The sequence below is a fragment of the Pseudorca crassidens genome, chromosome 9 (assembly GCF_039906515.1).
Source record: "Pseudorca crassidens isolate mPseCra1 chromosome 9, mPseCra1.hap1, whole genome shotgun sequence".
NCBI classification, from domain to species: domain Eukaryota; kingdom Metazoa; phylum Chordata; class Mammalia; order Artiodactyla; family Delphinidae; genus Pseudorca; species Pseudorca crassidens.
Window position 1 is genome coordinate 3,787,210 of NC_090304.1, and position 26,686 is coordinate 3,813,895.

Genomic DNA, 26,686 nt, shown 5'->3' on the forward strand with positions numbered 1-26,686 from the left:
CCCATCTTCATAGATGAGGAAGTGAGCCCAGAGAGGGCAAGTCACTTGCTCAGGGCCACACAGCAGAGTGGGGATTGAGCCCTGGGCTCTGTCTGTCAAGCCTGTGCCCTGCACTGCTCTCAGCTGATGCCCAGAGGCCACAGGAGGGCTCCCTGCTGAGACCAGGGGGCGTGGCCCAGGTCCTTGATGCCCTCTGTGCCCCCGACCCTGTCCTTCAGCCTCAGACTCAGTTTCTCCTTCTGGAAGATGAGAAGGGAGGCCAGAATTAGGCCCTGCCACCTCTGCCCTGCCCTGCCCTGCCCTTCTCCCTGCTAACTTGGACAAGATACTGAGCTATTATTAGACACCGGGCAGGAGTCTGATTCCCAAGGGTTAGGTGGCTATCGAGGAGGGGGCCGAATTGGGTGGTCGTTTTTGACTTTTAAAAAAAATTTCTGGTTGCACAGAATCGTGGCTGGGCCACAGCCATCGGTGTTGGAGAAGCATTTGCTGAGAGGCTGTGGGGGACCCTCCTCTGCTAGCACTGTGGGCATTCAGCTCAATTCTCTTCCACAGTTACTCTTACCAAAGACTCATTAAAAGATTGTGTACATGCTGTATGTGCCAGGCACGGTGTCAGGCGTGGGAGAGGGAAAGATGGACCAGCTGGTGCCTCGAAGCATCTGGGGGAGTGCGTGTGTGAGCATGCGTGTGTGTGCCTACGTGCACGTGTATGTGGGGCGGGGACGGGCACACAGAGGCCATAGGGCACCGTGGACTCAGGAGCCAGCCAGCTCTGGATTTGAATCTGAGCTCTACCGCTTGTGAGCTGTGTGGCCTTGGGCAGGTTGCTCCAACTCCTTGGGCCTCAGTTTCCCCGTCTATAGAATGGGGATGCCGAGAATAGAGAACCCATTTTTTTTTAAAGGCCGTGGCATTTTATTCACGTATCCTGGGTCTTTTTGTTGTTGGTTTTTTTTTTTGGCTGCGCTGCACAGCACATGGGATCTTAGTTCCCTGACCAGGGATTGAATCCAGGCTCTCGGCAGTGAAGGAGCACAGCCCTAACCACTGGACCACCAGGGAATTCCCTGAGAACCTGTGTTACTGGGTTGTTAGGAGGATTAAACAGGGGAACGCACGTGAAGCCCTCGGAAGGGCCCTGGGACTCATCCTCCCGTTCACCATCATTATTGTGGGAATAATGGAGCCTCGTCCCTCCCTGAGCTTCCTCTCTTCTGGGGGCCTCTCCTGAAAGGCAGAGGGGCAGGACGTCGCAGCCCCTCTAAGGGAACCTGTAGATGGAAGGCCCCCTCCACCATTGCCACGGTGCCGCCTGCGTTCCCGAGGATGGGAGGGGCCGGGGGGGCCAGAGCCCATGTCTCTGCCTGCCTGTGAGCCCCATGGCTGCCCAGCCCTCCTCCCTGCCAGTTTAAACAATATCAGCCAGTCAAAAAGCCTGTTTCTGCTGGTTTTAAACCCTTAGCCTCTCCCTTCACTGCCTTCGGCCAAAACAAAGACAAGCCATGGGTGCTCCTGCTCTCGGGGGCAAATAGAGGGGCCGGGGCGGCAGGGCAGCATCGTGCGGGGCGCAGGGGGGGCGGGGGCACTGGCTATCCTACAAACTGGCTTGGGCCACAGTCCAGGGGGAATGCACACTTCCTGCTTTGTTCACGGCACCAAGTGAGCAGAGGCCGAGGTCAGACGGGGCTCCAGGATTCCCAGTAAATGCTGTTTGCCTCCCTGGCTGTGTGACAGCGCTGGCCTGGCCTGGCCTGGGGATGTCGGCGTCCTTGTCAGGGAGCCCGCGCCTGCCGGGGCAGAGCACCCTGGACGAGGCCACCAGCCCAGCTTCCCCTCCAGGACCGGCAGGAAGGCGGACGGAGAAGTGTCCGTGGGGGGCCCCTCACCCTCCACTCGGTCCCCTCTGCGTCTGGGCTACTTTGATCTCTGCGTTCCTCGAACCCAAGCACAGTGAGCTCGTGTCATTAGCAAACAAAAGGGACAAGCTTTCTCCTGCCTGTGCCCAAAATAACCCTGGAGGGACATAAGCCGGATTCCTTTAACGTTCTGATTCTGGGTGGGTGGAATAGTTTAGGTGTTTTTCATGTATTCACAAATCGCTCGCACAGAATCACTGAATGTGGCCTTTCTGCACCGCTGAGTCCTAAGGAGTCAGTTTCTCCACCAAGTAAGACTCCTTCACCGGCTCTTTCCTGATCAGAACCACGGATGGATTGTCTAAACCACAGCTCTGCTTCAGAGACACTGGGCTGAGCCGTAAGAAACGTAAACTGCGCTGACGTACCGGGACTGTCCCCGACAGACCGCCAGCCCCCAAGAGACAGGGCCAGGGGCGTCCACTTTTCTATCCGGTGTTTTGCCCATCGGCACACTGTTCCTGATGGAAGTTAGGCCTGAAATCCTGAACTCATAACACAATCAGTTATCCCTGGGTCGGTATTAGCAAGTCTAGGAAACCACTAGAAAAGAGGGGAGACGGTGTCCTCAAGCTCCCGCTGCTTGACTAACGTCTGGCTGCCATTCTGGGAGAACCACACCCGGCACGACGCCGGGCTGTCTCTGGGGTCCTGGCCTCCTTCCAAGAGCCCCCCACGCCTGGCCTACCCCTTGGTGAACAGTAGCAGTGCTATCAGCCCTGCGTTCAGAGACCGGGGCCTGTTGCACCCGGTCAGCTCTCATGACGGTGCTGTTGCAACATCTCCCAAAGCCATGTGGCCAGGGGACGCGGCACGGACACAGGGCCTGGCTGGCTGAGTGCGCTGCCCCGAGGTCTCCAAATGGTCACATCCGTCTCATTTCCTGACCACACACGGAAGCGGTCAATTTTCTTGTCACATAATGACCAAGAACTAAATGGGAAAAAAAGCTTCAAAGAACGAAAAGGAGTTGGATGTTTATTTTATGTCTGCCTCTCGACAATAAAGCATCTCCGGGGGCGATCGTGTCTGCAAAGGCCGCCCACACGCTCCGATGGCTATTACATCCTTTGGACTGGGCGGCCTTCTTTCTGACACCGCCTGGCCTGGCCTGTGACTTTCCGGGGGCACTGAGCGGGTGCATGGCGGGGCAGGGGTTGGGGTGAGGGGCCCGCGTCCCAGGGAGTTCTGTTCCTGCAGCAATAGGAATGCGGCTCCTTAGTAAGATGAGGATGTGTTCGGAGAGAGGGGCTGCCCGCCTACCTGGGGATGTTCTCATCGACGGTGGCCCATCCGTAGAGGAACACGATGATCCCGACCATGGAGGCGGGGATGAGCATCTGGGTGTAGACGCCCAGCCAGGCGAAGTACAGGCCAATCTTCTCCCCAAAATACTTCCTGCACCGCAGGGCAAAGCCAAACAGAGACACGCTCTCAATCCACATCAGGGGGAATAAATTACACCGTACCCCCTCCCCCCGAGCGGGGAGCAGCTCATCGGGGGGCCCCTGATTCTCTCAACCAAAGAAGCAGAGACTGGGGGCCCCCGAGCCAGGTCAGGTTTGGGGTGCTCTCTGCTTTCCCTATGCCAGCACTTCTCTACTGTGCCCCGAAGGTGGGCACATTTCCACCTGTGATGCCCACGCTGAAGGACACGATGTCGCCCGGAGGCTGTCAGCTCTGTTCCAGCCCCGTTCAGCCCAAGAACAGGAAAAAACTCCAGCCCCGAGGCACCAAGAGAACCAGTCACGCTGTGTGTTAAGCGTCTCTGGCTCCTTGATGGGCTGAGCGCTGGTCTACGTGGCCCAATTGCCTGATCTGTTCGCACCTTCCTGCCCCGGGATGGAGGTCCCCTCAGGAGAGGATGCATTGTCCAGAGGGGCAATTCTTACAAATTCCCAGGCAGCTCTTTCCTTCCTTTCAACACAGAAAGAAATCACACCAGATGCCTGGCTGGGTCAAGCTGGACGGTGAATTTAGGGGGAGACAGTGAATATGACAGATAAGAGCCCGTCCTGCAGTGAATTTGAATAAACTGCTATGTAAGGCTCAGCCAGGCTCCCATCCTGCTGGGAGACCTTGGCTTTCCTACACAAACTCTTCAAGTTCAAACAGGCCCCCGTGCACTGCACACTCAGCACAGTCGAAATGCACAGGGACATCTATCCCATCAGGCCTGCTCCCAGCGTCCCCTCTCACCTGACCAGGTCGATGGGCTGGTACTTGTAGAAGACCCCGTAACTCGCCCACTCTTCGTACAGGAGCTGGGAGAGAGGAAGTGGTGAAGGGCTGGGGAAAATGTAGCGCTCCCAGGTTGCTCCCCAGAACACAGAGCTGCTGGGCCCCCGCTGGACTGAGGGGTCTGCTCACAGCTACGTCATTCATTCATTCAACAAACATGTACGGAGGGTCAGCCCTGTGCTGGGTACCGTGGTGGATGCCGAGTTCTGAGCTGAGCACGGCAGACACGGCCCTGAGCCCTGGAGTTCCTGTTCTGGTCAGGGAGACGGACACGAGAAAACGGGTCAAAACTTTCAGCTCTGGTAAGGGCCTTGAAGAAGCCATGGGTGGTGGCGGGCTCTCCAAGGAGGAATAGGCTTATTTTTTTTTTTTTTTTTTTTTTTTGCGGTACGCGGGCCTCTCACTGTTGTGGCCCCTCCCGCTGCGGAGCACAGCCTCCGGATGCGCAGGCTCAGCGGCCATGGCTCACGGGCCCAGCCGCTCCGCGGCATGTGGGATCCTCCCGGACCGGGGCACGAACCCGTGTCCCCTGCATCGGCAGGCGGACCCTCAACCACTGCACCACCAGGGAAGCCCTAGACTTATGTTTTTAGGTGACAGTGGGGATGGGAAAGAAACTTCTGGCATCATTATAGAGTCCTCACTGCTCACGATTTGATCTGGAATTGATCTCAAATGGCTGTCAGACACCTCACTTTCTTTGTAAAAAGACAGACCCACCAGGCTTTGCAGCAGAGAAATACCAGTGGTACGATTTTTAAAAGTCTCACGGGACGCAAAGAGAGCCCGATGTGTGTCTCCTGAGATGGGCTGTCTGATGAACACAGCTTAGTGAAATAAATGAAATCTACACACTCCATCATGCCCCAGGCTCTGGGCAGGATGGCAACGGGCTTGGCGATTGGAAGCCTTGTATGCACGCATGGGTATAGGGTGTCCTCGGGAAGACGCTGGGTTAGGACTGCTGGTTTTGATAAAGAAATCCCATGCATGTGGGTAATTAATGCTTTACCAACCTTAACTCAAAGCCTACGGTGACACTGCTGGCTGGAGGGGAGCTGGGCCCCAGCTGGGAACCCAGGGCCTCGGCTGCCCATCTCTGCTGGCAGGAAGCAGGGGTGGGGGACGCCCGTGAGAACTCACCATGGGCCCCAGGTCTCTCCTGTACACCGAAGCTTGGCTTGCATCCTGTTTCCTTTTCTTAATATTTGGACTTAAAAACTTGGGGGTCTCCTATATACAGATTCTGCTGTGGCCCCTGAACACAGCCTTTTATATCATCGCCCAAAATACTCTAGACTATGGACTGAATGTGTCCCCCCAGGTTCACAGGTTGAAGCCTTAGCCCCCAACATGACTGTATTTGGAGGCTGCGTCTTTCCAGAAATAATTAAGGTTGAATGAGGTCATGAGAGCAGGGTTTTGACCTGACAGGACTGGTGTCCTTAGAAGAAGAGGAAGAGACATCAGAGCTTTCTTTTCTCACATGCACACACGGAGGAAAGGCCGTGTGAGGACACAGTGAGAAGACGGCTGTCCGCAAGCCAGGAAGAGAGCCTGCACCAGAACCCAACCCTGCCGGCACCTTGATCTGGGACTTCCAGCCTCCAGAACTGTGAGACATAAATGTCTTCTGTTTAAGTCTGGTGTTTTGTCATAGCAGCCTAAGCTAATATTACATTCTCCCCACTGACTTGGAAGATCCAGAGCTGATGCGATGGATTTCTATGCACAAAGATGCCTTCAACCGAGTCTCTGAAAATTAAAAATGTCTAAGAGGCTCACGGGGACGGGGTCAGCTTCCACAGACCAGAGAGTCAGGGGTCCCTAGAAATGACCTTCTAGCAAACGTTTCCATTTCTTCTCTCCTTCTGCAGCTCTGAAAATAATACTCAGGAGAACAGAGGTGCTGTGTTTCATCAAAAGTCAGCACACAGGGACAAAGTAAGTAGGGAGGAAAAAACAGGGAGGAAAATAACATAGAGAAGCTAAAGGCCTTCTTAATAAATGATGAGCGAACCTTGCTGTCAAAATCCTGGGTTTTGCCTGTTCTGATCCTTATAAGAGGAGCTTTCTTTAGATTTTAAGTCTCTCTGTAAGTGGCACAAGAGGGATGTGTTCAGCATGATTCCGAGTTCTGAAAGACTTAATGGCAAGTCTGGCTGCTGGTGGGGGAGCCTCTGTAGCTTCTGGGTAAGGAACTGGGATGCCCAGGGCCTCCCCCCATCTCAGAGGAGAAGGGGTCCAGGAATTGGAGCCGTGCTGCCCTGCTAGGACGGTGGCTCTGCTGGGTCTGGAGTCGGTGTCCCGGGCAGCGTCCCGAGTGGGTGATCTGAGCCCCGCTGGGCATCCAGGGCAGACTCCCTCCCCTCTGAGCTCCATCACCTCCTTGATACTGAAGGAGTCTGTCCTTCCTCCCAGGTCACGGAGTGGACGCAGACGGGCTCATGCTTTGTGAAGCGAAGTGCTGGGGGCTTGTTATGTGCCATGTGTCTGATTACGCAGAAAAGGAGGAAAATCCTCTACAGTTTCACTCTCTAAAGGAGAGGCCTGGGCCAGCAGACTCTGATGAGATGGCGCAGCACCTCTGGAAAAGCAAAGCGCCGTCACCAGTCACCAACCGGGCAGCTTCCTCCCCTCAGCTGAATGGATAAAGAAGACGTGGCACATGTATACAATGGAACACTACTCGGCCATGAAAAGAAACGAAATTGAGCTATTTGTAACGAGGTGCATGGACCTAGAGTCTGTCATACAGAGTGAAGTCGGAAAGAGAAAGACAAATACCGTATGCTAACACATATATATGGAATTTAAGAAAAAAAAGTCACGAAGAACCTAGGGGTAAGACAGGAATAAAGACACAGACCTACTGGAGAACGGACTTGAGGATGTGGGGAGGGGGAAGGGTAAGCTGTGACAAAGCGAGAGAGAGGCATGGACATATATACACTACCAAACGTAAGGTAGATAGCTAGTGGGAAGCAGCCGCATAGCACAGGGAGATCAGCTTGGTGCTTTGTGACCACCTAGAGGGGTGGGATAGGGAGGGTGGGAGGGAGGGAGACGCAAGAGGGAGGAGATATGGGGATATATATATAACTGATTCACTTTGTTATAAAGCAGAAACTAACACACCATTGTAAAGCAATTATACTCCAATAAAGATTAAAAAAAAAAAAAAAGAAAGTCAGCTGAAATTTACACCATAGACCAGCTGGGGGAGCATCAGAGCAGCGAGATGGGAGGCAGGGAGGGAGTGGGGAGGAATGAGAGCAGAGACCCTGGGATGGAAAGGGAGGGAGTGGAGATTGCCGCGGGGGAGGGGAGGCACGGACAGACGCGCTGGAAGGCTTGTCCTCGTCATGCTGGTCACCCTGTTCCCGGGCCTCCCCGCTGGGACTGGCCACAGCAGGCAAAAGCCACCATCCCCTGAGAGATGTGGCAGATGGGGCACACTCCAGCTTTCTACATAAACCACTTTACCTCGGTGGACTTTTCTTCCTGCCAGGAAGAGAACGTCAATCACCCTGTAGCTGTCAGCGTAAGGAAACGAAGCATCAGATTTCCCCGCTACGGTTGGCAGAACTCTGGGGGCCCCTCAGTCTGTGAGCAGGTGGGAGGTGTCGGGGGCCCTGGGGCAGGTCAGCTGGGCACCAGTGGCTCTGGTCACTGTGACCCTGGGAGCTTTCCAGCACCTGGACCTCAGAGGGATCCTGGTTCCCTCCACCAGCATCTCTCCTGCTCAGATCTCCCACCTGGGCCCATGTGGCTGGGCAGGTCCATCACAGCGCTGATGCTGTCCTTAATTACTGTGTATGTACTCAACCCTTGCTGTCTCCCCCTAGGACGGAGGCCAGGTTTGTCTGGTCTGTGTCTTCCCCAGCTTCTCAAACAGGCCAGATAACAGGTTTCCAGTAAGTAATTGTTGAATGAATGAATGAATGAATGAATGCTGGGCCAGGGCCCCGTGGCTCTCAGTGCAGTATAGGAATGAGGCCACCTCAATCCACACCTGGAGTAACCCTCCCGCCCCCCAATCCTGGAGGAAGGAGCGCTTGGCCCCAAGGCCCCGAGCGTTTGTGGCCCGAAGATCAGGCCAATAGCTGTGGCCTTGCTCAGCCCTGGCCCAGGCCTGCCTCTGCTGAAATATCCCTACCGTGCTCCTGCTCTGCCAGCTCAGCACAGGACCAGGGCCTTGCTTGGCTACGTCCCCCCTTCTGTCCTCGGGCACTTGGGGCTCCTGCCACTGACGGGATGCCACAGATATTGTCATTGTGAAAGCAAAATACTCAGAAGCAGATCACTTTAGATGCAGCGACCACGGGAGAAAGAGTTCTCTGAGTTAGGACACAAACACGTATCTGGGGCATTTCCCCTTCCTCCCTTCCTTCTTTCCTTCCTTCCATCCACCCACCACTACTCATCATCCAGCCATCCCTCCCTCCCTCCATCCATCCACCCGTCCATCTATCTGTCAGTCCATCTGTCCACCCATCCACCCACCCATCCGTCCATCCACTCGTCCAATTCTCCCTGATCATGGACCAGTCTTTGTATTCATGGCTGGGACATAACGTTAAGTGAGGAGAGCGGGGTGGAAAGTGGGCCGCATTCCAGGCACAGAGCTTTTGGGTCTGGATAAACCTGGAGCTGTCTGCTGGGCCGGCACACTATGGTGCCCAGTAAATCGTTCCTGAGTAATAACTGAATGAGACAGTCTTGGCACTGACGCGACCATCGGCCAAGTTGTCTTTAGATTAGAAAGGCGGCAGTGCGGCTGCAGCATGGGGAAGAGGGTGGGAGATTAGGGCGGAGGGGCCTGGGCCCTGGAGGCTGAACGGCCAGAAGAGGGTCTCTGTGGAGGAAGGGCATCAGGCAGTGGCAGAGGGCTGCAGAGGGACGAAGGGGGCTGGGCTCTGAGGCCAGGCTTGGTGCAGGGCAGGCCCGTGGACGGGATGGAGGAGATCTGCAAGTCACGGGCTCTCAGACGAATGCCAGATGTTACACTAAAAATAACCAAATATGTAATTTTTGTGCTAAATCAGATAGCATCTTCAGCTGGATTCCCGGGCGGGCGGGCAGGCGAGTTGTATCAAGTACCGGAGGCTTAAAAACACATATGGGGGGCTGGAGGGAGGTGGGAACAGAGCATTCCACACGCAGAGTCTCCCGGGCCTTGCAATTTGGGACAAGGCCTCCATTGTGAGGTTCTCAGGGAAACATCCCTACCCGGCACCTTGGAAGGATCCGTTCTTGGGGAGCAAGAGATGGGACAAAGGGGGCTGAAAGGAACGCAGAGCCCAGGGAGGGCTGCTCCCTGAGGTGAGGGAGGGCAGGGCTTGTTGGGGAGCTGGGATAGGCTCATGTGGAGGCAGGGAGGCTGGGATCCGGGTGTGGGCACGCGAGGGAAGGAGAACTGGCTGTGGTGGCGCGGATGTGGGGTGGGTGCAGGACCAGAGCTTCCTGAGAGCCTGGGTGGGTGGAATTAGGGAGAACCATTGAAGAATAAAGGATCACTAGACATTTCCCACAGTGTGTCTCATGGGACACCAGCTCCATAACTTTCCCATTAAAAAGGGTTCCAGGTCAAGTGAGTTTGAGAAACTAGCTTGACCACCATGCATCGTGTTCCCGCGTGCTGCTGGGGGCTGGTGCACTCCAGGTGCTGGCCCCGTGGCTCCCAGAGTTATTCTCCCGGAAGCCAGGCAGGATTAGGCCAAAGGTCGGCAAAGAGCCCTGGAGGTTCTGACCGATCCAGTGAGACATGGGTTTGAAGCTGCCCAGGTCAGTGCAGGAAGGAAGGGCAGGCGGGGGGCACGTCCCTTCCCTTCACACGCTCAACCTGCCAAGGATGCTTTTGAGAATCAGAGAGGAAAACAGTCCAACGAGGTGAGTTCACCAACCTTCTCGCTCAGATGTGGGGCTGCAGTGCCGTGACCACCGACCCCTGTCCCCTGCTGGCCCCCAGACCCCCAGACCCCAAGGAGCGGTCTCCCGGCTCTGTAGCACATACCTTCCTGTCGTTGAACTCCACGTTCTCCCCTTCATAGTCTCCCTGTAAAGAGAGAAAGGTGTCTTACTGTCCTGTAACCTTTCCAGACATGCACTCCAGCTGCCCCCACTACGCAGGTGAGCTAGTCCCAGGACAGAACTACACACAGTGCGGAAGGGCGCCCAGGCTCCCTCCTCCTAGGATAAAAAGTGTCCCGGGAAAGCCCGAAGCGCCTTCCCCTCGACACAGAGACGACGTCCAGGATGGGAATGCGGTCAGGTCCTTGGAACTGGTGACACAGAGGAAAGGGGGCTTCAGGGGCTGGAGGGATTGTCAACAGGGTGAACGTGCATCCCACTCTGCCAGGAGGGTCCTGGAGTCTCATCCCAGGCCCCACTAGGGTGGTGCCCCCTTTCCTCTCATGTGTCCCAGGAGGGACCATGAGTTAGATGATCCCAGTGCATACAGATCGGTGAGTCCAATGCTCCCATTCTACAGATGGGAACACCGAGGCTCAGAGGAGCAAACTGACATTCCTGGGAGAGACAGAAAAATCCGGTCAGACCTGGGACTTGGATCCAGGCCTCCAAATCCAATGGAAGAGAAGGAGTGTCTAAAGGTCGAAAGCTAGCCCAGTATTCCAACGGGTGACACTGATGACTAGAAGCCTGGCCAACCGGTCCTGAGGACTGCCGGGCAGATAAAGCTCTGAGGGCTCTGGGAGGTCTGCCTGGTGCCCGCTCCTCTCACCAGCTCCTTCCGTGACCCCCCTTCCAGCCCCGCCAGCCCCCTCCAGGCAGGGAGAACTTGACCACCAGGTGGGCAACCGATTCCTGTGGTCTTTGCATGAAGATGCTCTGGGAGCAGTTTAACCAAATTCCCCCCCGGGTCTTCAGGGGCCCTCTCCACCCAACCCAACCTATCCCCTTCCCAGAGTTTTCCCTCTTGTCTAAGATGGGCCCACGATTCCAGCAGCACCTCATCTCTGTAGAGGTCAGCTAGCCGGTGACCTTGAAGGAGTCAGATGCCAACCAGGAAGGAAGCCAAACAGCCACCCAGCAGTGGCTGAAACGCCAAGTCCTTCTCTGGATTCGAATGCTGGTTATGGAGTAGAAGGCTCTTCCCCTATGTGCCGTCCTAACAGGCTGCTGTCTGCTCGGCAATGACCCCGGCCCCTGGCCTGGCAGACGCTCTCGTTGAATGAATGAATGAGTGAGTGAACGCAGCAAGCAAGGCCCTGGAGAGGGTGGGATGCTCTGGGCCACGCACTGAGATGTGACCAGGACAGCTCAGGGGTGAGAGGCAGATGGTGAGAAGCGTACACGCGCGGAAGGGGCCTGCTGCCTGCCAGAGGCCAGGTGCAGCCTCGCAACAGCCGGCCTCCTCTGTTTAAGGCGTGGGGTCCACAGGGCCAGCTTCAGAGGATTTATCTCCCCAGATATTTGAACAGCAGCTTTGGTACTTAACGGGGTGTGTGTCCATCAGCTGTGCGGAAAATTCATGGATGTAAGATCTCATATTCCCTCGAGATGACCGAGATAGATCCATCATCCCGCTGGAAAGAGCCGTGGAAGCAGAGCCAGAGGATCTGGGCTCCGCTCCTCGGCTGTGTACGCGTGGGCAAGTTGCTTGAGCAGCCGCAGCCTCAGTTTCCCCGTCTGTAAAGTGGGAACAAACCCCACGCGGCGGGCTTCCCTACTGCTGTGTAAGGGACAAAGACGATGGTGTGCAAGGAGTTTCTAACATGAGGACCTTGGAGGTGCTTTTTGGGGGCTCAGGGGAAGTCTTGGACTCATCGGTTTAAACTGCTGCTAGAATTGATTCCTGAGACAAAGGTGGCAGCGAAGCCTGAGAAAAGGGGTGTGTCGGCCTCCGGGGGAGGACGCAGGGGTGGTGCGGCCAGGGCTGGCTTCTGGCCCCAGCCCCTCCACAGGGGCTGTGTGAACTTGGGCGAGTCACTAAAGCTCTCTGAGCCTCCGTGTTTGCCCCGGATTAAAGGAGGTAAAGCTCCTGCTAGACATAGTTCTTTGCATACAGTAGGTGCTCAGAAATGTGGGCCTTTCCCCTTTCCCTTTCAAGACTTAAAGGGCTGAATCCAACAGGCAGCGAGGCCCTGAAACGTTTCGGCTTCTGTCCCTGACATCTTGGCAGGAGTGACAGCTCAAAGACCAAGTAGGGCTGAGCAAACCTGAGCGGCACAGATGGGACGGAGGAGCGAGGCGCCTTCCAGGGAGAAGCCGGAAGCGCCCGCCGGGACCTGCGGGGTCTGAGTCCTCCCTCGAAGCATTCATCCCGCAACAGGCCAATCACCAAGACACCTGGACTTAACCCCGCGCTGCATTTATTGAGCGCCTACTAGATGCAGAGGCTTCCACGAGATGCAGCGTAATGAACGGCGGCCCAACAGTGTTGTCTTTGTGGGACAGGGAGCATGGAGGTCCAGAGGGGAAGACTCAACCGTGCCGGGGAGGCGGGGAAAGGAAGGCTCCATGGGGGTGCTTTGTTGGCCCTGGGGAGGGGTCGTCCAGGCAGAGGAGGAGGGAAGAGCACTGCAGACAGAAGGAACAGCATGAACGGAGGCACAGAGGCGGGAAAACGGGACCAGTCGAGCCCACATCCTTACAGTGAGTGACGGGGGACTGCGGCAGGTCGTCTGAGCATCCTTCCCTCTGAGGCTACGGTCCGGGTGGACAGCCCTTTGCTGTCCGGCCCCACCCCCTGTTCGTCCAGCGTCTTACTGAAAGCCCTTCTGTTTCTGAATTCCTGCTAACACCCTCTGCAGCCCTGGCAACTGGACAGGGCAGGTATTATTTCTAACTTGCAGATGGGGGCACTGGGGCTCAGAGAGGACAGGGGCTGCCTCTGCTCGAGGTCACAGAGGCATGAGCGGCCAGGACTAGAATCTGGGTCCCCGGGCCCCCATGCCTGTCCTCTCTCTCTCCTAGCCTTTGCAGTAACGCACATTTGGAAAGTTCCAGAGATCCTCTGTCCGGAGTTCCCACACTGCTCAGGCCCCATGGCCCATCCCCAGTGCCCTGTTGAACTCTAGTCCTTGTTTCCATAGAGACAATAAGAAGAGAATCTTCTCTCTCTCTATCCCAAGCCAAGACAACGCGGCCGTGGCCACAGGCTATATTTGTCAGGGGGATACCAGTGGGATTTGGAGATTCGGCTCAGGAAACTGGCCACTTGCTCTGCAGAAATAGATACAAAACAGAGCTCTCTGGTCATTCTGCCAGAGCCCGGGTGGGGTGGGGTGGGGTAGGGGAGACGGAGCCAGGGAAACTTCTTGTGGACCAGCTGGCCGTGAAGTTCAGATATGGCCGTGCAGAGTTTCTGCCACAAGTGCCCCTGTCTTGGTGGAATGATTCAGTAAGCATAGATGGCTCTGTGTGTGACTCTGGTCCCCACCTGGGGAACCAGGAAAGGCCGGGAGCGGCTGACATTCACAGGAGCGCCAAAGCAGGAAGCCTCGACCACAGGATAACGAGAGCTCCCTCGGGGTTTGGAGAATCAAATGACGCGCAGAGATGAACTATGTTTGTCAAGGTTACTTACATCGTGCAGTGGGTAGGCTGCCGAGTAAACGCCATTGGCCAGCAGGCTCGTGATGCCTTGAAAACAAAGGCAGAGAGAGGATTACGGACCAGGCCGGTCTCCAACGGCTCCGTGTTCAATCAGAGCGGTCCCAGGGCTGTCTCAATCACCGAGAATTTTCTCAAAGCGAGCCACACCTGGTTGCACAGAGCCCGACCACCTTTCTGGGGTTTCCTCCCTGGGTTCGACTAGGAGATGATAAAAACATGCTCTATTGGCAGAATTAGGAAGACACAGAGGAAACCCCGAGAGGAAGTTACATCTGGGAGGAAGGAGGTACCCCCAAACCTGCGATTCACCAGCTACCCCCGCCTGCTGGAGGGCAAACCTGCAGGTGAGGAAGGGGGATTGTAAGTGGTTAGAAAAGCTGAATCATGAGAAAAATATGGATGGAAAAATTGATGGTGTCAGAAAACACACATACAATTTGGAATTAGATTTTAGGTTGATTGGAAAAGCCAGAGAGGAGGCCTGCGTGCCCCACGCGGGGGCAGAGGCACTTACCGTATTTACCACATTTTCGCCTTTTACTTAAAAGGGCAGAGTCCTTCTTTCTTCCCTCTCCTTGCCCTGTTTATACATCCGGCTATTAGTTACATGCAAAAGGGCCTGAAAGGATCAAAGCTGCATTTGGGGGCAAAGCGCTCACTCACAGTCCAGCACTCCTGGGGGCAGGGGAACGATGGCCGGGCCCCTTGTTTGCTGCCTGAAGCCCCGCGCTGGGAGCAGGATAAAAATAACCACACCTGCACCTCCTAGAATCCAGAGGTGTGGGCTCGGGCACCCAGCCCCAGAAGACAGCGTCGTGAGGGGGTAAGGCAGAGCCCGGCCACGCATGGGTCTGGGGCTTCCCAGAGATCTGATCTTGCTTCACACACATCCTTGGGGGCCAGGGCTGCCCAGGAGCTTCCACGAAGCCCTTTGCTGGTCACAGAACCCTCTGCCTGGATGAAGAGGCTTTCTAGGTGGTAAGGGGGTCAGATTTTTCAGTGGCCTGGCCAGCCCACTCTTGACTACTCTGCTGTGACACTGGTGGGAAAGGCACTCCCTGAAATCCACTTAAAAATAGACCATCTCCCCAGCTAGTGATCTGGAATGGTCAGGGCACCTAGGGACACTTAGAAATCCAAACCGGAACCAGGTGGGAGCTCGTGGCCAAAGCCCCATGAGTGGAAAGTTCAGCTGCAGTAAAAAATGAACAAGGGGCCGGACTCAGGTTCACTGGGCCCCCCCACTGCCCCTCGAATGCTCTCAACACCGTGCTGCCACAGGTGCGCCCTCTACCCGGAAGCCTCACCCCTCCAATGTCATCTCATCAGAAGGACCTCTGATCACTGGTTCTACATCCCCCATCACTCCCCATCTCCCTCAGCCTGCAAGACTGTCTTCTGGTTTACCTTGTCAGCTCTCATCTGTTTCCATCCTCCGGAATGGAAGCTCCCTGAGGGTAGGGACCTTCCTGGCACAGAGGCTGGTGGGGGACCGAACCCATCTATGAATCTGGAGGTCAGGAGGGCTATCAGACAAGGCCAGTGTGAAATGGGGTGCAGAGAAGGCCCCCCCATCTCTCTGTTTCATCACTGGCTCTGGGAACCAGCGCTGCCAGGGAACTGGCCACAGCATGGCCCGGGGCGGGGATCAGCTCAGCTGAGAAGGGCCAGACCCTGGACTCTCTGCAAACCTTCACAGTGACCGCACGAGTCTCCACCAGAAGGGACCCCACAGGGGCGCTAAAGGGAGACTGACTTCTGAGATGCATCGCTGGGACTAGACCCATGCTTCTCCCCACTTCTGGTGGCTGGGGCCCCCCTGGAGGACCTTGCTCCATCGGGGACAGTTTTCCTGGCCTCCTCTCGACTCCTGAGAGTGTGTCCCCCGCCACGACTTAGTACACGGGCTTAGAAATTTCAGGCCCAGAGGGTGGGCCCGTGACTGACCACTGGGCAGCCTGGCTGAGCATGGAGGTGTCATTCCCCCCCCCCCCCCCCCGCTGCATCCTGGGCCTGCCCCAGACTTCAGCTGCGAGCATCTGAGTCCTCCTGTACTTCGCTTCCTTCCCTCCCGGGAAGCCCATAGGCGGGGCATCTCTCCTGAACCACAGGCTCGGAGCTTCAGATGCTTCCAGAGCACGAAGGATTGCGCCGTGAGCTCCGCTCTCAGCGGGGCATAAAGCGGCTCAACAGGAAGGGGGGAAAGACCGGGAAAAGGCATCGCTTAGCCCTGAAACGTTTTGCAAACGTTTAGCAAACTCAGCCTGCAGCGGTGGGCAAGGGACCTACATGGCGGGGCGCGGGGCGGGGGGGATGGTTCCCTCTGCACGCTTTAATCGAGAAGGTTTTGCACCTGTGGTTGAGGTGGTCTGTAAACCGGTACCCGAGGAGCCCAGCGGGGCCAGTTTTGCGGCAGGTTCCGCCTAAGGGCACACGTCGAGGGGCACCCCTTCCAGCAAGGCCACGGCCCGGGTGGGGCACCTTCTAGACTGTGCATGTGTCTGGCTGCTGCCCCGGCTGGAACCCTAACTACCTCCCCCTGGACTGTGAAGGTCAAGAGAGGGTCAGAACCCCTTGGTCACCCTCCAGTTTCCAGCAGCCAGGATTTACCGCCTCTGCGCTGAGAGGCTCCACAGGCCGCCACAGATGCCTCAAGCCAGAGAGGAGGATCCTTTCGTGCTTAAAAGGGTCGTAAAACCGCCCCTTGGTCCTGGAACGGCCCTCCTGCCTGAGACTGTTACACCAGCCTTAAATCAAAGCCCTCTAAAAATCCCCAGGCCGCCACCCGCCTCCCACGGAGAAGATGGAGCGGCAAGATTACGCCGCGAGCGGAGCGCTGAGCTCGAGCCCCAGGCACGCCCTTACCCATGCTGTACTTGGCTTTGGTACACGTCGTTCTCTTCAGGATTTCGTAGACCTGTTGTGGAGACAGGGGGGGACCAGAGCTACACCATCACGGGTCACCGGGAAGGGAGGTGGTGACCGTCACCAGCGCCAGCCTCCTGCGTGCCCCAAGGATGCGGTCGGGATGGGCGTTCTTGGGGACAAGGTCACCTCAGAGGGCCCACGCTGCGCTTGGGCGCAGGAGTACAGGGGTCCTGTGCCCTCTGCTGGTGGGTTTCCGCCCCTTTTGGCTGAGAGGTGAGCTGGAATGCAGAGGCATGAGGACTCCGCTGATACGACCACTCTCGGGTGTGGCCCTGAATGTTCTAGAAACCTGTGCCCCTTTTACGAGCAAAACACTTCACTTCTCCGCCTCAGGAGCCCCGGCTTGGGGGTCTGCCTACCTGGGTCTGCGTCCTTGTAGCCGTGTGGTCTTGCGCTAACTACCTCGTGCCCCGTGCCTCAGTTTCTCCACCCACAAAATGGGGTGAAAAGAATTGGCCCTGTGCCATAGACACGTGGGTCAGGGCACTCTAACCCCTCGAGACTCCCCCGAGGTCCCACCCTCCGGTTCCCCCCAGGCCCTGGGCCATCTGACCTTCTCTCCTCCCCTCCGTCCGCCCAGCCCTGTCCCAGCAGCCTGGCCTCCTGGCTGCCCCCCTCACTCGCCAACCCTCTCCTGAGGCCACAGGGCCTTCACCACGGCTGTTTCTTTTGCCAGAAGTGCTTCTCCCCTGAGAGCTAAATGGCTACAGAGCCACCTTAACAAACAGGTCACTGGGCAGCCACCGTCCCTGTTGCTCTGCCTTCTAACTTTGCTCTCTCTCTCTCTTTTTTTTTTTTTTTTTTTGGCCGCCCCACTCGGCTTGAAGGATCTCAGTTCCCTGACCAGGGATGAACATGGGCCCTGGCGGTGAAAGCGCCCAGTCCTATAACCACTGGACCTCCAGGCAGTTCCCTAACTCTGCTCTCTTGTCCCGGATTACTCCACCCCTGCCATGTGCCTGTTGCCTCCCTCACCTCCTGCCCATCTTGGGCAGATACCACGTGCTCAGTAACTGACTGATGAATGAGTGAATGGATGGATGACCCAGTTAGCTGGCTCTGTCCCTGGCATCTCTTGCATCTAATCAGTGGCCTCATCCTGACCTTGCTGATTCTCCCATAACCACCTCCTCCCTTCCACGTGCAGCCACAGCCCCCCTTCACAACCACCCCTGTGATCCCACACCCACCCTCCATCTGCCCTTCCACGACTGGCCACTGGCAGTGATCTTTCTAGGACCTTGCTCCACAACCATCTATGGCTCCCTAGTGCCTACAGGCTGAAAATCCAAGTCCTAAGACCAGCACCTCAGGTCCTTCCCCACTGTTCCTTGCTGATCCTGACTCCTACCCGCCTGCACACTGGGCTGCCCCGATATGCTAGCAGCACAGGGAAGGAGACAGGAGGGACTGTTATATCTTTGTCTAGAAGGATGTTGGGTCTCAAGACCACAGGGTCCAACTAACTAAGGGCAAAGTTTTGAGTCACCAAAGAGTTTCTCTGGAGCATTGGTGTTTTACAAACAGGCCTTCAGGGTCTCTGGGAGAGAGCGCCCCCCACCCCAGAGGTAATCGGAGTCATGGCTCGTTCAGTAACACTTACTGGCTCGGATAGAATTGCCTTCTGTGACTTGGGGATCATGGTCTGAGCTCAATTTTAAAGTGGATTCTCCACGAGAGGGGGCCTAGAGCTTCCATTCACATATGACCCCAACCCCAGGCCACCACCCCGACAGCAAGAGTGAATTTATGGGGACTTCCCTGGCAGTCCAGTGGTTAGGACTCCGCACTTCCACTGCCAGGGGCCCGGGTTCGATCCCTGGTCGGGGAACTAAGATCCCGCAAGCCACATGGTGTGGCCAAAAAAGTAAAATAAAATAAAACAATAAAGTAAAAAAAGTAAAAAAAAAAAAAGAGAATGAATTTACGAATCTGCACCCAGCCCTGTGCTTCCAGGGGCGTCCCGGTGGCTCCAGATCGTGTAAAAACTGGGGCGCACATACATGTGGAAACGCAGCGCGTGCCTCGGTTTCCCCAGCTGGCCATTCCAATTCTCTCCCACCCCAAAATGACAGAGAAAAAGAGAAACCGTCCAGGTTCAACTGCGTCTGGTTCTCCTGAGCGGTCGGTTTCCAAGAGGGAGAACTTACCTCTCCTGGACCACACGTCAGTCTCGAGCTACATCGGCTGCTGACGTTTTTGCATAAACGAGTTCCTCATTGTTTATTATAAATTATGAGACTTAATTGCTAGTTTCATCAGTAACGTGGTCAATAATAAAAACCACAGCAGCGGCTACGTTCCCGGCGCTGCACCCAGGTTACCCTTGGTGTGGGCGCACGGCTGCCCTTTGGGCAGGACACCACCTCGTCCCGTGTGCGAGTCGCGAGGCTGGGAGGGGACACAGGGTTGATGGGACCGGGCTCTGTCTGTCCAGGCAGTGGCCTGAGCCCCCCAGGCCAAGGCAGCCTACACCACTCGCTGTCCTGTGCCTGGGTGCCCGCCCGTCTCGGGATGTGGCTGTGAGGGGCAGTTATCTGCTCAAGGTCAAGCCGCCGCCTCCTGCCAGCCCCGCCCCTCTGCTCGCCAGGCTGGGCTTTCTGGGCCAGGAAGAGAGAGAAGCGGCAGCTTGGCTGAGAGGTTAATACTTGTTCAGACAGAAGTTGGGTCCTGAGCCGTGCACAGCCCAGCTTGGCTGGTGGACAACGTGGCGGCCGATGGATAAACGTTAAACCAATACCTGGAGTAGGGCAGGGCGGCCTGGTCAGATTTCAAGCCACAGTTTGCTCGTCTGGCGAGGCTCTGGAAGTCTACCCAAACCCTCGTCCCTTTGCCTGCACCACCCCATCCCTCCTGCCAGGCCTGCCTGCTCACAAACCCCCAGAGAGGTGGGGACGTACAGATTCCACCGAGGGCAAGTGGCAAGGAGGCTGGAGAGGCGAGCTGGGAACTGCAAAGATGCGGGAACATTTTGAAATAACCCAGCGGGTCTGGAATCCCTCTGCTTCTTCCCTGCTGCTCCACCCCCGCCATCCCCTGGGCCCCTCGCAGCCCGCTGGTTTTATTATTCTAATTATTTCTGTCACAGACAATTAGAGCCCCTTCCACCCAGAGGAGCTCTGCTGAAATGAAATTATCATCCCGTTTCCCGGGGCCACCTTGCTGGGGAGCTATGGATTCCCACGAGGGAGCGATACTTACTATCGTGCTACGGGTTTTGCTGTCGAAAAAGGAATCCTTGTCAGACAGGTCAAATCTGTTGAAATTTTGGGAACAAAAAGAGACACAGCTCACTGGAGTCAGCGCTCCCGGTTTCCGAGGCCTTGGGGGACCACACTACCCCCGTGAGCGGTGACCGTGAAATCGACGAAGCTCTGTCCGCACGCATTTGGAAGAGTCTGTACATCCTCTCACCCCTCGGGGAGGCTGGGAGACCCCCGTGGGTGGGAAGTGACCCCAGGGGCAACTGTGGTCAGACCTCCCTCGCCAAGGATCCCTCTTCCTTCCAATGACACCCTCGGGGGCAGTTTTAGTCTCTGCTGCAGCACTCCTGGGGTGATCCCACCATCGGACACTTTACTATTTAAGACAGTCTCCCTATATTTTCCAAATGGTTTCCGTCCTGAGGTCCTGGGCCACACAGAGATTTCCTAAGGCTTCCTGAGGGCAGAGGGATGTCTCTGGAACACGTTATTCGATTCCCAACACACTCAGCGTACAGCCGGGGAGGGCGACTCGGGGTTGGGGGTGGCCCAGAGCCTGGAGGTGAGCCAAGCCTGGCAAGGCAGGGGGTGCCAAGGGAGGTGGCCAGGGCCCTGGGGGTCACGGAAAGAGGGCGTCTCCCTCTAATGTGCGGGGGCCCGGGTCCTGGCCCTGGTGGGAGGAGTTGGGCCAGAGCCACTCCCTTCTCTCTTATGTCTTATCCCCTGGAGGATCGGGAAACAGCGAGTAAGGCATGTGGCCCCGGCCCTGTGACTAATGCCCTGGCCAGGGCGGAAGCCCCAGTTCTGAGCAGAGGCTCTTCATGTCTTGTGGGACCAGGGGTGTCCAGGAGCCTCCCATCCCCTAGAGCTCGTCATCCTATCCCCACAGGATTCCCAGACTCCAAGCTTTCTATTCCCACCCCTGCCCTCGCTCCAGCTCTGCCCAGTGAGACCCCACGGAGGCCTGGCAGCTGCCGCTGACCCAGGTGGCTACGCCTCACTGCCCCTCAGTAGCAGGGGAGGAGGGAAGGTTCCGGAATGGGTGCAGCCCTGCCAGGCAGCCGCGCTGGCTGCGAGTCCGGGGCCTCAGGACTCCAGCTGGGGCTGCTTCTCGGTTCCTGGCGCCCAGAGCTCGGCAGCCTTCCGGAGGTGCAGCTAACCAGACCCGACTCCTCGGGACACATCCCAAGAGGGACAGAGCGGGCCGGGGGGAGGGTACCCAGGCCACTGCTTTGGGGCTTTGATCCCAGGCCCAGGTCTTCCCTCACATGGGCTCAAGCTAGTTTTCCCAAGTGTCACCCAGCCGGACAAGACTTGTTGTCCCCTTAACTCCTCAGTTAATAATGACCTTGGAAATTATTTCCAGGGCCTCTTCTGTGCTCAGGAAGCACAAGCTCTTATGCGAATACGCTCCAGGGGCTGAAATCCCCCTTCACTGGGGGTTGGAGAACTCCCTCTGGCCTCAGAGGACCAAGTCCAACACGGGGTGGAATCACCGCACAGTGGGTGGCCCTCGGGAAGGGCAAGCGGGAGGGGGTCCCCACTCACAGGTGCTTCTTCTCCCGGGAGAAGGGATAGGAGAGCCTCTTCGTGGTCTGGGGTCTGTGCTCCGCCACCTTGGGCTGGATGGGGTCCGTCATCTTCTGGAGCACAGAGTTGATCTTTTTCAGGAGGCCACGGGTCTCATTAATGTGATACAGCTGCGGGCGAGGCAGGGAAGGGGGACGCATGTCATCTGCTGAACCATGACTCTGGGAATCTATTCTGAGACGGGCAGGGAACTAGCCCCCTGCCACAGAGACGGCCCGGCCTGGGAACAGGGGGCGGGGATGGGCCACGATGCCCCCTCCACGTCCGCGTTTCTAGATGAGCCTGAAAGCTCAGAGTTTCGGGAGATCCCAGCCAAAAGGGCAATTCTAGGACATTCCAGAGAACTTCCCCCAGCTTCATTTTTGTTTAAAAACAAAATCCAAAGGATTCTGGAGGCTTTGAGAAGCTGGGAGCTGACTCACTCCCGAGAACAGCTTCGTCCCCCCTGCTTTCCTCCCCAAGGACAAAAGTAAACCCGACGCCTCGCTAAGCTCCTTGGACGCGCTGGCAGACCGCTTCCCAGCCTGAAGCTGTCAGACATTAAGAAGAAAAGCCCCAGCAAGCGAGGAAATGGGATTAAAATGAGTCTGATAAATCAGCTGAAATACTGAAAGTACGAACGGTCAGAGCGGGAAGTTTCACTGTGTTTGTATCTATGAGAAGTTCCCGGGCTCCTGCGGCATCTCTGGGGGAGCGGGTTATACTCTCCGCCCGCAGGACACGGGAGGCCTCCTGCCCTCCCGGGGGTGGGGGGGCTGAAGCTCCCTTGGGCTTTCGTAACAACTCAGACCCTCCTGATGACGTGCTCCTGCCGGGCAGCCCTGAAACGACCCCTGTGGAGTAGGGACGTCACCACTCACCTTCTTCGTCGGCATCTTCAGTTTCAAAAACTCAGCCTCTCTGCACAGCACGTTCCAGGGCGCGTGGATTTTTACAAATCCAACCCCGTGAATTTTCGTCTAGAGAGAGGGGAGAGGTCCTTGGTCAGCGTGGGCAGATGTTTGGGGCTGAAAACCATTTTCACCTTCGGGGACCACAACAGTTTACGGGGCAGCTGCTTCTGCCTGTCACCTCATGGCTCCTCTGACGATGCTTTGAGGCACTGCTAGAATCCCCTCCTCCCAGATGATCGAAGCAAGCTGCGGGGCCGAGAGGGCTCCCCCAGGTCCCAAGGGAATGATAAACGGCCGGGAGGGTGCCTGGAGGGAGGTCCCCGATCCCACAACACCTGGGAAGTTCTCAGAGGGGTAGCGGGGGGGCCTCAGAGACCTTGCACAACTGAGAGCCCAGGCCCTTCGACGGAGTGGGCGTACTCGGTGTCCCTGGGGTGCCCAAGCAGAGATGAGGAGGTGATGGTGAAGACGGTCCCCTCTGGGCATCTCTGTGGGGTCAGGACACACCTCTGTCTGGACCCGGCCACCCTCCGGGTTCCCTGGGTCAGCACTGCCTTTATCCTAATGTGAGAGGACTCGACGTAACGCTGCATTCGAGTCCAGCCCCCCGCCCCCACTAAGCTGCTGTGAACTTGGACAAGTCATTTCTGGTCCAGCGTGTCTGAATGACAGGACTGGGCAGCTGAGGGCGCCTGAGTGCTGCCCCACCAGGAACTGCACAAGCTAAGAGCTTCGAGAACTGACTCCAACGAGCTCTATGGGAAAGGCAGGACCACTGCCCCCCTTTCACGGAGGGGAACACTGAGGCTTGAGAGATTAAGTCACCGCCTAGGTTCCTCAGAAAATTAAACCTAGAGCCACCGAATGATCCAGGCATCCCAGCTCTGGGTAGTTATCCCCAGGAAATGACATCAGCACGTCCACATCAGCACCCCCACGTTCACTCAGCATTACTCACGACAGCCAAGACACAGAAACAACCTAAGCGTCCTTGGTCGGATGAATAGATCAAGAGAGTGTAGACATATACAGCGCAGTATTATTCACCCATAAAAAAGAAGGAAATCCTGTCATTTGTGACAACATGGATGAGCCTGGGGGACATTCTGCTACGTGAAATGGGTCAGAGAGACAAGCATTGCATGGTATCACTTATATGTAGAATTAAAAAAATGCTGATTTCATAGAAACGGTGTGGAGTAGAACGGTGTTTGCCAGGGGCTGGGTGGGGGGATGAGAATGGGCAGACAGGTCAGAGGGTACCAGCTTTCAGTTATAAGATTAAGTTTCGAGGACCTAATGAACAGCAGGGTGACTCTAGTTACTAATATGGTATCGTATACTTGAAAGGTGTTGAGAGATCAAAGTGTTCTCAGCGCGTGCACGCGTGCGCGTGCACACACACACACACACACACACACACACACAGAGTTAACTGTGTGAGGTGACGGGTCAGTTAATTACCTCGATCTGGGTAACCATTCCACGGTGTCTATGTAAATCAAGTCATCACAGTGCAGACTTTAAATACACACAATTATATTTGTCAATTACTCCTCAGTAAGGTTGGGGGTGGAAAGTCAGGGCCTGGCATCTTGCAGCTGGCGGGTGTGGGAACCCGGGTTCACATGCGGGCCATACACACTCTTAATCGTGGGTGAGACCACACACATCCCAACAACTCTCTAGTTTTCTGGTTTTCTGTGTTCCCCTTACCTTTCGTGTTTAAGAGATTCCCTTTACTGAGCAAATAGCATCAATGTGGCGATAACACGTTTCCCCACCTAAGACGCAGGTAACACCAGCAGACTTCCCAATCACCCGAGATAACTGGGGTTCCCCATTGCAACAAAAAGCACAGAAACACAATATTCCCCTCAGACAGAGCCGCCCTACGGCAGTGGGGTCCTCAGTCCACCAGCGGTCTCAAGGGGACCCCCGGGGGCTTGGAGCCCACGCTGGGCCCCCAGGTTGAGGTCCCACTTCACCTTTCCACAATTCCGGGGGTCCTGGCAGAAGGGAGCCAGGCCACGGCAGGGGGTGTGTGTGGCCGGCACTCGGGACTCGGTATGGGGCTGACTCGGGTCTGCGCTGGGCCCTGAGCCCCAGGTCCCGTCACCAGCCTCAGAGTGTACACAGCTCATGGGATCACTGCAGGGTTTTGGCAAAAGGCAACGGAGTCAAAGTCACTTGGGACTGATTTTTAGGAAAAAATCCTCCGTGGTCCAAATGCACTCGACCAGCGCCAGCCTCGGTCCCCAGTGAGACGTGGGGCTCCTGCCTCACCTCGAGAGAAGGGCCACACCTGCTGGGAGAACTCCAGCTCATCTCTCCATCTCTGATGAAGAGGCGCCCATGCCCCCCACAACCAGAAGAGCGAGCCTCTCCCCGGGGCCTCAGTGTCACCGCACAGGCCTTGTCTATGTGGCCCCAGCAGGCAGGCGAGTCCTGTCCGGAGCCTCCCAGCTCACTGGCCCTGCTGCCCACGTCGGGGCAGCATAGATGCTGCGCATGTCCACTGAACGAGCGGATGAAGTCCCCTAACAATGATGACGACGGGGTGGGGGGAGAGGAGGCTGGGCCCCACCGGGCGCTCGCTACGTGCCAGGCCCTGCTTCGGGCATCTGTGCGTATCAACTCACTTAACCCCACGACAGGCCCGTGAGGGTGATCCTGCCACTGTCCTCACCTTGGAGCCCAGAGGTTCACACTCTGCACGTTCACTGTGAGTGTCCAGGGCAGGCTGCAGCCAACGGCCACAGACTGGGCAGCTTTAACAACACAGATTCATTCCCTTCCAGTTCTGGAGCCAGAAGTCTGTGATCAAGGTGTGGGCAGGGCCGCGCTCTCTCCAGAGGCTCCGGGGGAGGGGCCGCCGGGGACCCCAGGCCTTCCTGGGCTGGTGGCCATATCACCCCAGCCTCTGCGCCCATCTGCACAAGCCTCCTCCCCTGTGTGGCTCTGTGTGTCAAGCCTCCCTCTCTTTTCTCTTCCAAAGACACCCGTCACTGGATTTAGCGTCCACACGCATCCAGGATGCTCTGGTGCAGAGATCAGTAACTGACGCACATCTGCCGAGACGCTTCTTCCGAATAAGGTCCCATTTGCAGATTCCAGGAGGACGGCTTTTGGAGCTGCCGCTTGGCCCACGATACTCACATGAAGCAGCAGGTCAGAGCCCCACGGGGCTTGGTGCAGGGAGCTTATCAAAGTGGCTGGAAGCTTCGAAGAAGCAGGTCCAGGAGCTGGGTCCTGAGGCTGCTTCCAGGACCAGGGTGCTCGGGCACTGGGACCAGACGCGCAAGGCTCAAGGTGTGCTGGCTGGCGTGAGGCACACCTGCAGGGAGCCTGGAGCCTGACACCACGGCCCAGGGCTGGGGACTCAGCGGCGCGTGGACTAGCGTGGACCAGAGGAGGCAGCCCGGGGGCTCGGGCAAGGGGAACCCAGATCTTCCTGCTGCCCTCAAGGGGCAGGTCGGGTGGGCACCGGGGGCGGCCATGGATTGGGTGGCCTGGGTCCGAGTCCTGGCGGGCTGCTGTGTTGTCTCCAGCAAGTGACTCCACCTCTCTGAACCCCCTTTTGCTCATTTGCAAATCTTTGCAGTACAAGACTTGCTTCACAGCTGGGGGAGTCCCTGGTGCTCCTAACACTTCCCTCCAGCCCCGTGGCTGGGGCTACGGCTTCTCTCCGTGGCCCTGAGGCTGGTGAGACCACGCCTGCGTGGACTCCTCTGGCCAAGAAGCTTGAAGCCGCCTCCCCAGCTCCAGGAAGCCCCGGGGGCACCATGAAATGACCGAGAAGTGAGCATGGACGGCCCCGTGAGGCAGACCCCTTCTTTCCCGTTACAGCCCAAGTTTATTTCTGTGCCCAGTGCTCAGCCGCATGCAAAGACCCAAAATATATTCTTCCAAGTCCGTGGCGAGCTCTCTCGATGGTGGTCAAGGACCAGTGCCCGGCCTGGCCTCCCTGGGAAAACACGCTCTGCTGTTTACGTGAGCAGTGGGGTCCCTCCCAGGGAAATATCTGGCAGGATTGGGGAAAGGGGTCGTGGGACCGGTTGGACAAGAACACATACAGGATGTTTTAAACCTTGGTGCCCGGCCTGACAGCAACCCGCCCCTGCAGGAAGAAATCGTGAGATGCCGGGTCCCCTCCCTGAGCCAGATGCCCCGGAGCCGTGGGTTCTGTCCTGACTCTGGTCCCTCTGGTGTGAGGAGGTTGGAGGCCACAGAACTGCCGGGGCCGCGCACCATGGCGTGGGCGTGGGGAGGGCCAGGGGTCAGGATCCCGCAACGGCCTGCCACCAAAAGCTGGACAAAATAAATAAAT

At 56.9% G+C, this 26,686-nt stretch overlaps 1 protein-coding gene across 7 annotated transcripts in view; it reads right to left on the reverse strand.

Moving 5' to 3' along the window:
• Positions 1–26,686, reverse strand: part of ANO1 (anoctamin 1) — a 161,906-nt gene that overhangs the window by 46,272 nt on the left and 88,948 nt on the right. For 4 of the 7 annotated variants that reach the window (XM_067747991.1, XM_067747990.1, XM_067747994.1 and 1 more), the window contains exons 4-11: positions 22,324–22,422; positions 21,422–21,573; positions 19,872–19,926; positions 16,608–16,659; positions 13,714–13,769; positions 10,177–10,218; positions 4,119–4,183; positions 3,183–3,317 (exon numbers count right to left, since the gene is read on the reverse strand). In XM_067747991.1, the coding sequence (XP_067604092.1) occupies positions 3,183–3,317; positions 4,119–4,183; positions 10,177–10,218; positions 13,714–13,769; positions 16,608–16,659; positions 19,872–19,926; positions 21,422–21,573; positions 22,324–22,422 (656 nt within the window). Of the gene's footprint in view, positions 1–3,182; positions 3,318–4,118; positions 4,184–10,176; positions 10,219–13,713; positions 13,770–14,256; positions 14,323–16,607; positions 16,660–19,871; positions 19,927–21,421; positions 21,574–22,323; positions 22,423–26,686 lie in introns of all 7 variants that reach the window. The other 3 variants (XM_067747989.1, XM_067747992.1, XM_067747995.1) reach the window with 1 other exon arrangement.